Consider the following 10585-nt stretch of genomic DNA (forward strand, 5'->3'; position numbering starts at 1 on the left):
TCGCAGTCTCAGCAGAAGTCTTCTGTGGACAGTACCTCACCTTCTGAATGGCCAAGCTGCACTCTGACAGCTCTCCTGGGTTCAGCGAACCCAGATGCAAATTTAACTCTTGGGTCCTGGTCTCTGGTGCTGCACGGTGATGAGAACCTGCAGCTTGAAGATTGGAGCTATCAGTGCACCCCAGCAGGTTTCTTCAGCTGTTGTGGCCTTGTGCTGCTAACAGGAGGTCAGCCAACTGACCCTTCCAGTCCTTTATTGCAGCTGAGCTCCGGAGTTGGCTACTTCATTAGCAGGACATATCAGGCACAGTCTCTCTCCTTTGCTAGCTGCAAGGTTCAGCAGGTGCAGTTTACGCTGGTGCAGCATCTCTTTTCCAGGCCCACAGTGCAGCAGAGCAGTCTGTCTTTGATCCTTCCAGGCCAGACAAGATTTGCTTTCAAGGTGCAATGAGTGCCCTTTTATGCCCAGAAAATGCCCTCAGGGTGGACTTGGTCAGTAGCCAATAGTCTATTAGGTTTCCTCCCTCCTCTTGATCACTTCCTGCAAATTGTGCCCTCTGGCTGTCACAAGTTGCACCATTCTGTCCACTTCCAGTATGGTAGGACCTCTCTCTCAGAGTGTGGAGCTCCCTAGCCCAACCCAGATGTGTGGCTACCAAGGGAGCTAAACGCCCCTGAAATACCGGTTTGGCAGCTGGTTTCCTCTGTCCTCCCAGAGTGCCAGCATATCTACCCTAAAAATAGGACAGGCCTTTTCCCATGTGTTCCCATTTGCTCTTCAAAGGTGGCTTCACCTTTGAAATTGTCCTTTTGGGCCAACACCTGTGTGGCTTTCTACCAGAGAGAGGTTAGACCACTCTCCCACTTCTGTTGTCTCCTTTCCTGGGAGTCGTTGACACGTCTTCCCATGAGGGCAGAAAGCTGTCTCGGGGACAAACCTGGTGCAGGAGCACAGAAGAGTTAAGGGCAACAAAATGGCAACTTTATAAAAGTTGCACACTGCACATGTTGCATTAATTTCGACTTGAGAAGTTGTTTGATACCAGGTAGTATCAACTTTGGTCACACTGTTCCAGAGTTAGTACAGCTGAGGGGTCAGAGTGTAACTCTGTTCTTGCTAATGGAGCAACCAAGTCTTTCACAGTAAAAACAACAGTTTTGTGTTTTTACTCACAGAACATGTAGACTACTTGCTCTGCCCATGAAATTTGCTGCAGCCTGCCTCAGGCTCAGAATGGCTGCCTTAGGGGTGACTTACACGTATTGCAGAGGGAGGTTTGGCTTTGCCATTGCTTTAAATAGCAAAGTCAGGGCTAGCAGCCTAAAACTGCTTTTCCAGTGTGCAGTGGCGTACTGGGAGATGTGTTTTACCTGGGTCATGTCCTGGGTGGCAGAACCAGTGCTGCAATCAATCCCTGGAGTGACTCTCTAACTTGCATGCCCTGGATACCAAATCCCAGGGGCTTACAAGTAAATTAACCTTGGCTAATCTGGTATCAGCCAATTCGACCTACACATTTTAGGGTCAGGGCACTGGCATTGAGGTCTAGTTAGCAGGCCTCAGTGCACTCTGAGTAAAAAAAAAACCAGCAGCAGCTGTCCAAAAAGCATGGGGGTGACCATGCAACAAGAGGCATTTCCTTACATGGCCCCCCTCCAGGCGAATGGTGGTTAGCAACTAACGTTTATCCTCCTAGCTCTTATCATCTAAATGGAAGAACATGGAAAGGTCATGTGCATTTGCCTGGTTGGGTCCACATCTGTGTTCCACTCACAGGTTAGTTCCCTATAGGAACATGGATAACCTCAACAACTTGGGGTTCTCTTCTCTCATCTGCATCAACCATCTAAGAGGTCTGTGGTCAGTTGGAACTCTGAAGCAAGTCCCAAACAGTTAAGATCTCAGTTTCTTCACAGACCAAGCCACAACAAAGGCTACCCTCTCAGTGGTGCTCCAGATTTGTTCTGTGGGAAGGAGTTGCCTGCTAATGAAGGCAACTGGCTGATCCTGGCCCAAATCATGCACTTGTGACAACAATGCCCGAATCCATTGTTAGAGGTGTCTGTCTGAACAATGAATTCCTCACTAAGTCAGGTGCCTTTAGGATAGGTGCTGAGCACAGATCTTCATTGAGGGTGTCAAAAGCTTTTTGACACTGCTCTGCACAAATACCTTTTCTGGGTTGCTTCTTGGTGTTAAGTGCAGTGAGTAGTGCAACTATGGTACCATACCCTTCTCAAGTCAAACTGTGATACCGATGTAGGCCAAGAAAGGCTCTGACTTAGGTCTCTGTCTTAGGAACTTCCCAGGCCAGAATTGTCTGGATCTTAGGTTGGAGAGATTGTACATGGAGTCCACCAACTTGGTAGCCCAGGTACACAACAGAGCCTTGCTGTATCTGGTACTTTCTTGACTTTATAGTCAGACTTCCTGCTGCAGGGCCTGAAGCACTTACTTGAGGTGGAGCAAGTGATCATCAAGATAAGCTGCACTGAAACTTTCTAGACCTGAAAGTACTCAATTCACCAGCTTCTGGAAAGTGGCAGGCGCATTTCCCAACCCGAGGGCCATCGCTTTAAATTGAAAATGGGCTTCAGATGTCAAAAAAGCAGACCTCTCCTTAGCATTCTCCCAGTAACCTGATGTCAGGTTGAAGGTGCTCATGTATTTGGCGTTACCCCCAACCTATCAATGAGCTCATTACATCTTGGTGTAGGGTGGACAACTGTCTTTGTAACTGCATTAAGGCCCCTGTAGTCCACACAGAACCCTATCTCCGACTTCCCTTCATTGGGGTTGGGCTTGGGCACCAGTAGCACTGGGCTGGCCCATGGATTACTTGTGTGCTCAATCACCCCCCAACTCCAACATCGTGGGAACCTTAGCCTTGATGCTGGCCTCAGACAGCCTGTACATTGTGCTCTTGACAGTTAACCTGTCACTGGTGTCCACATCAGGGAACACCATGTTGCCAGAGCTGGGGGTGTCAGAGAAAACAGCCTGCTAACTGCTTCAGCAAGTGATAGCATTCCCTTTGCTGCTGGTCTGTTAGTGTGATGGAGACAACTACCTCTTCCACATGTCCATCTTGGGCATTAGAGGTCAAGAGGTCAGTGAGAGTTTCACTCGCTTCTTCCTCGCCTCCATCTATCACACTCAACATGCTGAGGTCTGTCCTCTTGTGGTGCAACTTGAGCCTGTTCACATGGATGACCATGTGAGTGCTCTTGGGGTACTCTGGTCTACCAAGTAGGTGACATACCTCTTACTCTAAATGATGGGGTAGGGCCCAATCCACTTGTCTTAAAGTGCTCCGGGTGCCACAGGCTCCAAGTACCACACCAACTGTCCTGGTTGGTACTCAATGATGAAGGACGTCTGGTCATTCCAGTGCTTCACAAGCCCCTGGCTGGCCATCAAGGTTGTATTCGCCTTCGTCATGTACTCCGCTATCCTGGAGTGAAGGCCAAACATATAGTCCAGTATGTTGTGTTTTGGATCCTTGAGGGGTCTTTTCTAACCCTGTCTAACCAAACTTAGTGGACTTTTTTTACAGGGTGTCCAAAAGTAGATTAGACGGAATAAAATCAACTCCTTTTTAGAGGGACCTCCCTGTAGGTGAATAGCAGGAATCTGAGAAGGACATCCCATTTCTTCCTGAGTTTATCAGGTAACCCTAGGATCATGCCTTTCATGGTCTTGTTGAATCTTTCAATTAGTTCATTACCTTAGGGATGGTAGGAAGTGGTGAACTTGTAAGTCACACGACACTCATTCCACATAGCCTTCAGACAGGCAGACATAAAATTCATGCCTCTATGTGGGATCACCTTCTTAGAGAACCCATCCCTGGTGAAGATTATGAAGAGGGCTGTAGCTACTGCAGGGGCAATTACTGTCCTAAGGCAAGGTATTTATTTCCTGGGGCTGTTGGGGGTGGGGTTTTATAGGGGACCAACAATGTATGTATCCACCCTCTCAAAGGGAGTTCTCACCACTGGAATTGGTATCAGGAGTGCTTACCCCTTGCTTTGCAACTGACCTGGCAGATAACACAAGAGTGACAAAACTCATTGACCTTCTCAGACATCTGGGGCCAGTAGAAGTGATTGGCCAGCCTATCGCAGCTCTTTGTCTGCAACAGGTGTCCAGCTGGGCTGGGTTAAGGAAAAACTCCCCCTATGTTATGTTATGAAGATTTATAGAGCGCATAGCTACCCGAAGGCCTCCCAGCACTATACAGAAAAACCTTTGAATATACGGCTTTGGGACAAAAGCTAAAATAACCAAGTTTTTAATAGCCGCCGGAACAACAGTTCGTGGTTGGTTTGACGTAGATTCAGTGGTAATGAATTCCGCAGTCTAGCTCCAAGCTACGATATTGATCTTCCTTACCATTTGGCCTTTTGTATTGGGGGAATGACAGGATGATCTAAGATGTCTGGTAGGTTTGTAAAAAGAAGCCAGGGTTCGCAATATTGGTGAGCCTTTGTCATATAGCGCTCTATGAATGTAACATAAAGATTTACATTTTATCCGTTGCTCCAAAAGAAGCCAGTGCAATGTTGATAAAGCTGTTTTGGCCGATTCATGCCTGGGTAGATTGAAGAGAAGGCGGGCAGCAGTTTTCTGCACCACATGCAATTTCTTCATAACATATTTCGGGGCACCAAGAAACAGGGCATTCCCATAATCCAGCCGAGAGATTATTAAAGCCTGTATGATCAGCCTCTTTGCAATGAACGTAAGTATTTTGAAAATCTTTCTAAGAAGTCTGAGTATGCCAAAACAGGAGGAGGATATTTTCTAATTTTCTAATATTTTTTCTCACTTTGCTAATGTACACAGGGATCATCCTTATGCTTACCAGTTTTGGCACACCGTAAAAACGCTGTTTATTGCTGACAAGGCTTATGTGGAACACTTATGTTCATTACCACCGTGGGCTGCACTGTTCCTTTTATGGCGAGTCAAGACTTCTTTGCATTAGTTGATGTGAGGAAATGGGGTGTATTTTATGGTGTGGTTTTGCAACTTCACTGCGTAATACACTTACCTACCCTTTTAGGACTAGTAGGTTTTGCTTGTCAAACCTTCAGCTCAACCCTAGATAACTGTGACTCTAAGCGCCAATGCTTACACACACATGAACAAGTGTAAAGCATTTAAACAGCATCAAAAGAATTGAAGGAGAAATACCAAGTCACTCAAGACATATAACACCAATTTTTAAACATAGACTTTATTTTTAGACACAGCAACGCGAAAGACCCATCAGAGGGTTTCGGAGATATGGAATTTACAAGGTATAGTAAATATGCACTTTTCACTTAACTGCGTTCAAGCATTGGCAAGTTCCAGAAATTTGACACTTAGAAATCTTTTTGGGAAAACTTTGGGCAATCATCAATGCAGTTACTTTAGGTGACCAACTTGAGTTGGGAGTCAGACAGGGAGACCAGCAAGGCTTACAGAAACAGTTACCTCATAGGTAGAAGCAGTCTTCAGTGAGTTTCAGGTGCTTTTATCTCTTTCCTGTAGGTTCCTATTGAATGGTCCTGATGCAAGGGGTACAGGATGTTAAAGATGCTCAAGGAGGCTCTAGATGTGATGTAGTTGACTGTGGTCTTCCTGCGGCTAATCCTTTGTCCATGGGTCTGGTAAGGTGGTCCTGGCCACAGATGTCGATATCCCTTGAAGCTTTCTCGGTCCTGCCAGAGGTCCAGTTGCCACTGTGCTACCAGTTGCCTGGTATCGTGGTCATAGTGGAATCTTTCCTTGAGTGGTAACTCCCCTTCTGGGTGACCAAGTTACACTATCACGACTTTCCCGGGTTCAACAAACTCGGTTGAGCATTGGGTCCTGGTCTGTGGTGCTGCACAGCATTGAAAAGCAGTGTCTTGAAGATTTGGACTACCAGCTTGCCTCTGCAAACCCCTTCTGCTGTTGTGGTCTTGTGCTGCAAACAGGTCAACCACCTGACCCTTGGAGTCTTTTTCTTCTGCTGGGCTCTGGAGACTACTACTCCACGAGAAGGACACAGCAGGCACAGTTTCTTTCCTTTGTTAGCCACCAGGTACAGCAGGTGCAGTTCATGCCAGTGCAGCCTCTCTTTGCAGGTTCTATTGTGCAGCAGGGCAGTCCTTCTTCGGTCCTACTTACAGTCCTGGCAAGATTTTCTTTCAGGGTGCGAGGGGTGCCCTTTCATGCCCAGAAAATGATTTCAGGTTGGACCCGGTCAGTAGGCAATCAGTTTCTAGGTTGTCGGTTCTCTTCCTTCCTGAGGACCGTTTCCTGCAAAGAGTGGCATCTGGCTATCCCAAGATGCACTATTCAGCCCATGTCCAATATGGCAGGATCCCTCTCTCGGCGTGTAGATCTCTCTAGTCGAAGCCAGAAGTTAGTTTACCTAGGGAGCTACACACCCCTGGAAAACTGTTTTCCCCTCTCCTTCCTGACTACCAGTCTGTCTGCCTCAACAATAGGTCAGCCCTTTTTCAAAATGTTCCCTGTTTGCTCTTTGAAGGCAGCTTCACCTTTGAAACTAGCCTTTTGGGCCAACACACATGTGATTATCTGCCTTGGAGACGTACCACCTCTCTCCTGTGTAGGCTTCTATTGTCTCCTTTAGTGGAAGTTGTTGGCACGTCTTCCCAGGAAGTCACTAAGCTGAGGGACAACCTTGGTTCAAGAGCACAGGAGAGTTAAGGGCAACAAACTAGCAAATTTATGAAAGTTGCACCCAGCACATTACATTAATTCCAACTTGAGAATCAAGTTGGGCTTAATGTAACAGGTTGTTTGGAACCTTGGAGTATCAACTTTGTTCGCACTGTTCCAGAGTTAGGACAGCTTAGGGGTCAGCGTGTAACTCTGTACTTGCCCATGGGGTGACCAGATCTTCCCAGAGTAAAAGATAGTTTTGCTTTTTTACCACCAGAACATGTAAACTACATACCATACCCATGAAATATGCTGCACCATGCCTTGGGTTTGTTAGGCATGCGTTAGGGGTGACACATATTGAAGAGGGAGTTTTGGCTTTACCATTGCTTTAAATGATATAGTCGGGCCAGCAGTTTAAAACTGCTCTTCCAGTCTGCAGTAGAGGACTGAGAGATGTGTTTTACTTGGATCATGTCCAGGGTGCCGCAACCAGTGCTTCTATCCCTGGAGTGACTTTCCAACATACATGCCCTGGTTACCCTGTGTACCTTATACTAGGGGTTTACAAGTAAGTTAGCCTTTGCCAATCTGGTATAAGCCAATTCGAAAATATTTGTTTCGGAGTTAGGGCACTGGCCCTGAAGTTAGGTTAGCAGGCCTCAGTGCACTCTGTGTAAAAAAAAAAAAAAAACACCAGCATCAGTCCAAAAATATGGAGGTGACCAAACAGAATGAGGCCATCACGTAGTTTGCCCAAGTCTGTAGTGGCACAGTGAGCAAAGTGTTAATGAATTGGAATGTTGCCTAGAATATTTACCTGAGGCTAAGCATAATAAAAGTAAAAATAATTAATTCCACACTTTTGTTGATATGATGGAATAGCACATGTACTGCATACAGTTTTCTCTGAGACAAGTCTTGACACCTATAGCAAGCTACCAGTAGTGAGCCAGATATTCCTCCTAGAAATAAGGTTACCTAATAGAAGATTAATTGTTTGGGCTTGTGAGAGCCCAGCCATAGCTCACTTAACCACACCCCTTATGACCACAGTTTAGCAATCTGTTTTGTTAGTTGGACAGAGTGTAATTCTGTATACTATGTACCCAGCTTTCCTTGATATACCGTGATACGATTTTGATTTTGTTTTCTACATTCTTCATATCCACTTTTTGGTTATATCCTTTTTAGGTACATTAAAGTGATCACAGTGGTTGATCATCTCTGCAGTGACTCCAGCCTCAACTACAATGAACTGCTGCCAATAACTGTGCCTCTGGTGTCATGGAATGACATGCTGTATTCGGACTTCCAGAAACTGTTTCACTTTGGAACAAACTCTTTATAAATTAATCTTCAGAAAGAATAATTCCTGCTGGCAAGGACACACAGCCTTGTCAAGCGTCATGCTTTTGGTGGAAACCCAGTGCATATTGATAAAATCAACACATTACCACAAGGACTGGAAAGAATCACGTAAAAGCCCGCCACAGTCCGCTGGACAAGGAAAATAAAACAGACCTCGTGCAGCCAGCTCTGATGCTACAAGTGACGGACGCAGACCTACAAACTATAAAATATATTCTACCCTTTGAGGAGGGGGGAGGCTTAAGGGACTTGGCCGGGGTAGGTGTTGTGCCGAAAACTGCCTAAGAGGAACTTGTGCCCCCTTCTCCCACCATTGCCCTCCCTTCAAAAGCTTGCTGGAGCTAAAGCCTATATCTTGGGATATTTTCACACCTCTTAATGGACATATGTCAGTCAAAGTCTCAAACGATGAGCTGGAACCTCACTGACTATAGTGGTTTCCAGCTTGTCTTTCCTGTTACTATATGATATTGGTTCCTTACCAGGTAACTTTGTGAAGGGAGTCGATATTGTGTGACACATAGTGGCACCATGTAAGTTGGCAGGTCTGCAGGCGAGGATGTGTGAAAGAGCCCTATACCTTTAGTGACCTGCACAGTTGTAGTGGAGACTGGGTCACCGGCCCCTATCTCCTTGCAGAGTGATTCCCCTGGAGACGTACACGTGCTGGGTACTTAAGGTATTAGCTTTTGAAAGACTATGGTGTGTTTTTGTTCTGTCTGTACATTTACGCCAACCTCAATAAGGATCGCAAATAGAAGCTCGGTTGCCAGATCACAGGGCCCAGAGGCATGTGGTTTTACATTAGGAGAGAGGAAGGGGTAGTGGAGGATGGGCGTGCACTGTAATTTCAGCATCTGCTCGAAACTACTGGAACTGGGCAGTGTTTCTCTCTACTGTACCTTTTGTGTATGACACCTAACTCATTTGAATGCCTTTGTAGTGATCTTTTTCAGTATGGTGGAGCTGTGCCAGGGTAAAGTATTGATACTGGGCTCTGGCCAGTGTTCTTTTGTAACTGTCTAGAAGGTACGATGAGGTAGAGGACATGTCCCTTCATTATGGTCTGGGACCTGGCCCGAGCATGCATGCATGTCCTGGCCTCCTGCATTTTTTGTCACTAAAGGTAGAAATAGGTTTTTGAGGTTGCTGATTTGTAAGAATGGTCTCACATTGAAATGCTGCAGCTGTTCCTTCCCACTCCCTCAAATGCTGCTTGTCCTTAAAGTAAAGTTCACTAACGTTTAAGTAGTGTGGCCTTCAATAGCATAGCTTAAACTGTCATGTGTGACACTTGCAGCACGTTCTAGCTTTGTAGTCATGAGCCCATGTAAAAAGAAAAACTGCAGGTCCTAGATTTCAGCATGCTACTGGATAAAATAAAAAGCCATGACTGACTGGAGGAGGTACACTTGTTAGTTTTGGCAAGAATGCAGGATAGCAGCTTACCCACTGTGCCATTATTTAATGCTGGTGGACAGACTGTGGCCTTTATACAAACGTTCAACTCTTTGTGGTACTGGTGAGTCGTACATGCCCTAGCTTGTGCTCGGATAGTGCTAAGAAATGAGACCTAATTTGAGAGATGTGCTATATTGCAGTTTGGTGCACCAACTGATTGTCAACAAAAATATTTAAATAAATAGAAGAAAATATATATTTGATATTTATTTATTTTTTGTCTGAGGAAGGGGGAGGTCTTTCACTTAGAATACTTGTTTATAAATAATGCCTAACGAGTGCGATGGGTGAACATACAATCTTACGAGGTGGCACTAGCTGAATTGTATCTCAATACATGAAAACGACTACTTTGTTCAACCCTTGATAGTGTTCATTATGCTGCATAAGAATGTCAAAGAGGATGGTGTTCAGACTTTAAGGGTTTTATTATTAAATGAATTCTGATTACAAAGTAGATCAATCAGCAGAATACAAAGAAACATATACATATTCAAATGATCATGCTGTCTAAATGTATAGATAATTAAAAAGAAAATGCGAATTAGTATTACATAGAGCAAACCAAGTATCACCCAAATAGGTTCCATAAAGGAACTCCTCTCTTCTAAATATAGGATAGAAAGTAGCAAGGGGAAATTCTATGAGGAAGGTGTCAGGTTCCTATGAATCAGATTGTGAGATATGTATATATATGTATATATATATATATATATATATGTATATATATATATATATATAAAGAATGTGTGTACTCAAGCATGAACCTTAACGCTCTAGCAGGGGAAATCAGCAGAATTGAGAAGAGGTCTTCTCTCCGCACAGTCAGGGACTCTTTTCCAAAAGCACATGATTTAAAATGTGAAAGTAGAGAGAATTCTAAAAGGCTTCTCTTTATCTCTTTCCACCATAAACCAATTATAAACGGCTTTCCCCGGAGCAAGCAAACTTCCTAACTTTCCCAGCTTCTAACAAAGGAACAATCATGAGGATGAACTTGAACGGAACATCAGTCCGGTTTTCTTGGTACAGGATGGCTTCTTCCCACTGCCTCAGTCTCTGCATCCGATCCCAGATTTGAATTAAAATT

General features: G+C 44.9%; 1 protein-coding gene across 5 annotated transcripts in view; it reads left to right on the plus strand.

Annotated features, from left to right (window-relative positions):
* Positions 1-9670, plus strand: part of ATG10 (autophagy related 10) — a 718554-nt gene extending 708884 nt beyond the window's left edge. For 3 of the 5 annotated variants that reach the window (XM_069224710.1, XM_069224691.1, XM_069224681.1), the window contains one exon: positions 7858-8152. In XM_069224710.1, the coding sequence (XP_069080811.1) occupies positions 7858-8014 (157 nt within the window). In that variant the 3' untranslated portion in view covers positions 8015-8152. Of the gene's footprint in view, positions 1-7857 lie in introns of all 5 variants that reach the window. The other 2 variants (XM_069224673.1, XM_069224700.1) reach the window with 1 other exon arrangement.
* The last annotated feature ends 915 nt before the right edge of the window (positions 9671-10585 follow it).

This window comes from Pleurodeles waltl, chromosome 1_1 (assembly GCF_031143425.1).
Source record: "Pleurodeles waltl isolate 20211129_DDA chromosome 1_1, aPleWal1.hap1.20221129, whole genome shotgun sequence".
NCBI classification, from domain to species: domain Eukaryota; kingdom Metazoa; phylum Chordata; class Amphibia; order Caudata; family Salamandridae; genus Pleurodeles; species Pleurodeles waltl.